The 5,779-nt window shown below is 36.9% G+C and overlaps 1 protein-coding gene across 1 annotated transcript; it reads left to right on the top strand.

Annotated features, from left to right (window-relative positions):
- Window positions 1-4,423: 4,423 nt before the first annotated feature.
- On the top strand, window positions 4,424-5,532 carry LOC149131315 (uncharacterized). The gene has a single exon (XM_089340487.1). It carries the CDS (start codon window positions 4,434-4,436, stop codon window positions 5,460-5,462), a length of 1,029 nt encoding a protein of 342 aa, XP_089196613.1. The 5' UTR covers window positions 4,424-4,433; the 3' UTR covers window positions 5,463-5,532.
- Window positions 5,533-5,779: the final 247 nt, after the last annotated feature.

Here is a 5,779-nt window from a genome sequence, read left to right as displayed (position 1 = left end):
TCAGATTTCTATACAGCATATTTTGCTTTTTTCCTTCCAGTATATAAGCAACAATTTCATTCCCGAGCAACGCCGGGTTGCTCTGCTAGTATATGTATAAATATATATATATATATATATATATATATATATATATATATATATATATATGTATATATGTATATATATATATATATATATATATATACATACATATATAAATATATATATATATATATATATATATATATATATATATATATATATATATATATATATATATATATATATGTATGTATGTATGTATGTGTGTGTGTGTGTGTGTGTGTGTGTGTGTGTCTGTGTGTGTGTGTGTGTGTGTGTGTTTCTGTCCGTGTTTAAGCCTCCACCACCGCTTGAAAACCGATGTTGGTGTGTTTACATCCCCATAACTTAGCGGTTCGGAAAAAGGGACCGATAGAATAAGTTCCAGAAAAAATAAGCCGTGGGGAAAGGATTGGTCAGAAGGATAAAAATATGGAGCAAAAAAAATATAATAAAATAAAAATAAAAACATAGGTAAAATCCAAGGTAAATCCAAACAGTATTACGGCAAATGTTGATTGGGAGTATTTTACATATGCTGACATAAACACAAGTATCGTGAGCTCTCCATTCCTCTTCTACTAGACTCGCCCGCAAGTTCCTTCTCTTCTATTTTCTCGTTCCCTTTTATTTCTTGCTTTCTCACCTTCCCTACTTACTCTCTACTTTTCTCGCTCTCTCTCTCCATCCCTCTTACCCCGGATTGAGTTTGATCCGGATTATGTTTCGCTATCTTGTTCTTCTATCCTGCTCAATATCTTCCATCTTAAACTAGACCTGCTATGCAAACAGACGACGAAAATTAAGTATTTTACACTTTTCTTCTTTCCTTTCTTCTCTAAATACTTTTCATTCTGTTTCCTCTGTTTGAGAAAGAAGACACTCCAATGTGTTTGCTTGTCTTCTGTTTCTTCCATTGGTGTATTTATTTTCATTGTACATTTCGGAGATCCTTGTTTTTTTCACGTTTGCCTTCTTGTTCTTGTTTGTCTCCTCCTTGCCTCATACCTTTACTCCTGATATTTGTGTGTGTGTGACTGTGTGTGTATGTACGTATGTATTATATATATATATATATATATATATATATATATATATATAAATATATATATATACGTATATACACACACATAGATACATATATACACATATATACACACATATGTATGATATATATCGCATTGTTTTATATTTTTTTATATATATCACATTTTATATTTTTCCTTTTTTGTTCTATCTTTATTATACGTTTCAAATTCCTCATCTGATTTTATATTTATTTCATTTTAACTGTATTATTTTTTAAATACATTGTCGTCGTTCTTAACTACATTTTTTTCGATTTTAATTATATTTTAATTATATAGCTTTGTCATTCTTAATAACACTGTATTTTATATTTTCTTATTTCAACTATATTTTATCTTATATGCTTATCTTTCTCAACTGCCATATTTTTGTATATTTTTCAAAGATTTTTATGTTATTTGCTATATATCTTTTTCTCTTGTATTTTTAGAAATGTTTTCTTAATGTTTAAATGAATTCTATAATACATACATACATACATACATACATACATACATACATACACACATGCATGCATGCACGCACGCATGCATACATACATACATACATACACACATATATACATACATACAATTTTCAACTGTAATTTTTAAAATACTTTTTAAAACATTAGAGTTGTATTTTAATAAATATATTTTTTCTTTTTCCTTCAATTTATATTTTGTTATTTTAAAAGGAGATATATTTTTCTTCTAATTTTATTTCGAAAATTCATGTCAGAAATATTTATTAAATATATTTCAATTACTTTTTTCCTGTTTATGTATTTATAATATATCATATATTTCTTGTCTTTTGATTGGCTTCTGTCACAGGACTGCGGGAAAGCTGGAACAGCGTGTTCGAGAGATTTAGTAAATTATATGAGGTTATTTATTTTCGTCTGGTAATTATTTTATTAAACTCTTAATGAGGAATGCCAAAGTCGACTTAGGCAAAAAGGGACATAACTGAGATGAAACGCAAACATATCAAAGTATTTCTGTCCGGCGTATTGTCTCTTGGTATTCCTTGGTGATATACACACACATAGATTCACGCACACTTACGCACATACACACACTTACACACACACGCGAGCACATATACACGCGAATCAATCTAACGAACATTTTATTTAAGATTTTCATCTAACAATTTTACAAGATTCTTTCTTTGGTTGACTCCGGAATGCATTGTAAAATACACACCCGAAAACTGATACTGAACTCAAAATCATGGAATTATAATATAATTTTTTTTAACCCCAGTGGTTATACTTCCAATACTTTATTGTTTCCATATATACAGGGTGTCCACAAAGTCTGGGTACATGAAGTAAATAAAATCATTACATAAACAATTAAATATAAGAAATAATGATTTTCCTTTTTTACTTTTGTTTAAATTAAATAAAATAGTACTTTACTTTTCTAAATTTATGTTATTTTTTCTACCCAGATCTTAATGATACCCAGTGCTTAATGACACTTTTCCTCACTGGATTGGAAGAAGGGGTCATGTGGAATGGTCCCCTCGTTCACCAGACATTTCTCCCCTTGACTTCCTTTTCTGGGGTATGTTGAAAGACAAAGTTTACTCAATAAAGATTACAGATTTAAACCACACGAGAGAAAGCATTACCAGTCAGTGTACTGAAATTGATGGCAATGTAGGTTTATTTAATCGAGTTCACCTGAATTTTGCAAGGTGCATTGAAAATGATGGAAATCATTTCGAAAATATTATTTATTAACATTACAATTAAATAAAATTGTTTTGTTTTAAAAGTATGTGTTAACCCCCATGTACCCAGACTTTGTGGACACCCTGTATATATATTCGCCATGATAGATCGCTGACCACTACATTTATATATATATATTTTCTCCTTGTTTCTCTCCTTGTTTCTCTCCTTGTTTCTTTCCGTGTTCCTTTCAGTTGAAGAGCGTAGGCTCGAAACGTCAAAGACTTTCTCTATTCCCGAGCATTAAACTAATACATCCATTTGTTGTTTACACCACCTGTCTTCGTCTGTTGTTTTTTTTTTCGTAAATTCTCCCATATATATATATATATATATATATATATATATATATATATATATTGATACGGACCGCCGAAAAACAAAATAACGTTATGTCCCTATTCCCCGAGCTGTGTTTGAAACCGTTTGCTAGTTGTTCGGGACAATAGTATTTCCTTTGTCCTGTCAACAAGCACAGTTATCTTTAGCGTAGGAGTGTGATCGCTGACCCTTTCTGGTCATCGAAAGTTTAGAAAAACAAGTTAGGAACTGTACTAAACTGACCCAGCTTTGGAAGGGGTATCGTAGCACTGTAAGCTATGTTTATCTGTTATAAATACGGGAGCATAGGTTTGGGAATCGCAGTTGGTGTAAACGGAATTGATGTAAACACAGCAACCAGATGGACAGAGCAGTTGGTATCAAGGCGGTCAGTGGATGAAGAACGCGAGCCGGTGTGAAGGCCAGCAGCCAGTAGAGAAGCAAGATGAACAAAGAGGCTGACAGAAAGAGGCTAAGAGAGACAGGCTATGGACAGAAGGTACCAGTCAGCAGATAGGGACTGAAGCAATCAGAGAGAGGGACAGAGAGATGGAACTGTGGCAGGCAAAAGATTGTAGTAGGTCAGTTCTTGTCACTGTAGTGGGAGATTTGAATTGGTTACGGTAAATGTTTATTTAAATATTCTTTAAAAAAAAATGTACTTTGTTGTTACATGTTTTAAAAGAAAAACAACTTCGTTAACTCTTGTTAATTGTGATGTTAACTGGTTGAAAAGAAAGAAAAGAAAGAACTTTTGTTAACAAAAGAAACAAAAAGAACTTGTAATTGACTCTTGACACACGAACTTTGATTGTAAACTTTTGATTATGTAATGATTGAAAACCTTTGTTAAATGCTTGGAAACTATTGTTACATGTTATTACAGAAGCAAGTACTATGTTATGCAATGTTGTTTTGTATTGTGATGTAAAGAAAAAAAGTTAGTTTCACTACGCAACGCATGGTCCGTGTTATTTCTTCCTTGCCTGTTGTCATCGTTACGTGCTTTCCGGCCGGGCTTAGTCGTGGCGGATATCCCGACTCACTGAGCATCTACGTTCGCGCGCGCGAGTTTTCTCTTCGTTGAGGTGCTCCGCGCGGGCGTTCGTAACAACTGGTGTAAGAAGTGGGATAAATTTCTGCAGTGAGTTAGTTGTTCGTTATGGCTTCGGAAGGTGCACGTACGAAGGGCCAGGCAGCGAAGGAGGAAATATCCCTGGCAATGATTGTGAGAATGCTGGAAGAGCAGAAGGAGAGCTTCGCTGAACTCAGGAAAGAGCAACAGAGGTTGCGGGAGGATCACCGGCAATTTAAGGAGGAGTTCCGCGGATTGAGTAGTTATGTCGCATGGTGCAAACAGCAGATGGAAAGGCTTAACGAGAGGATGGAGCGCGTTGAGAAATTTTGTGTTGCCGAGCCTGGGGTTGCTAAACCCGAAGTAGTTGCTGTTGCTGCGTCATCTCGTGATGCTCCGACGTCTGAATGCGGGTCTCCTGGAGTTCAAAATAGCGGTGCGGTTCTGATTAGGAAGAAGCCACAGGAGTTCGATGGAAAGGTGTCTTGGGAGGCCTACCGAATCCAGTTTGAGATGTTGGCCGACCAAAACGACTGGGACGAGAGGCAAAGAGCCGTTCAGCTTGCCACTAGTCTGAAGGGTCCTGCACTGGAGGTGCTGGGCCAGCTGTCGAAAGCAGACAGGAATCGATACTCGGCGCTAGTTGAAGTTCTCGAGAGGAAGTATGGAACTATGTGCCAGAGCGAAGTGTACAGGGCACGTTTCCGCACCCATGTTAGGGCTAAAGGGGAGCCTCGACAGCAGCTTGCCCAGGATTTGGAAAGCACGGTGCACAAAGCCTACCCGACAGCGACCCCCGACCTCGTGTCTCTTCTTTTGAAAGAACAGTTCATTGATGCGCTGGACAGTGTAGATCTGAAGGTCCAGGTGAAACAGACGCGGCCAGGTACAATGCAGGAAGCGCTGGCTAGGGCGCTGGAGTTCGAGTTCTATGTCAAATCGAGTACCGGAAATTTCCGGGTGAGTGACAGCTCCGGATTCAAGGCAAAGAGAGGAAAAGTCCGTGAAGCTGAAGGAATTGGAAACAGTCGTAAACTTTGTGAGCGGAATGAAGAGACGACTGGTGTGTGTTGTTGGCACTGTGGGAGACGTGGACACAGGCGGCGGGACTGCTACAGTTTGCGGAGAGAAAAGAAACAGAACGGAAAAGCAGAGTCTGTTTTTTTTGTCTCTCTTCAGATCCAATAATGTCATTCACAAAACAAGAGGAGTAATTTGCGTCCTAGAATACGCTAAAACTGAATCATAGACACGTGTTCAACGCAAATTTCGTACAACGTTCACTCAGCAGGTACCAGACAGACGTGTTCCATTTTGAGCTGGCATGCATAATTTAAGGAGGAGGGGTGTTTGTACCCGGCAAAGAGAACAGGACGCTCTTCAACTTCAGATGGTACGGTTGAACAAATTCGGCAAGCCTTCCAGCGCAGTCCTCCCAAAATCAGACAGAATAGCCAGTTGAGAACTTCAGCTCCCATCAACAACTGCTTGGCACATCTTAAAGA

Source organism: Octopus bimaculoides, chromosome 23, assembly GCF_046866305.1.
Source record: "Octopus bimaculoides isolate indiv1 chromosome 23, ASM4686630v1, whole genome shotgun sequence".
In the NCBI taxonomy this organism is placed as follows: Eukaryota; Metazoa; Mollusca; class Cephalopoda; order Octopoda; family Octopodidae; genus Octopus; species Octopus bimaculoides.
This window is presented reverse-complemented; position numbering and strand designations above follow the sequence as displayed.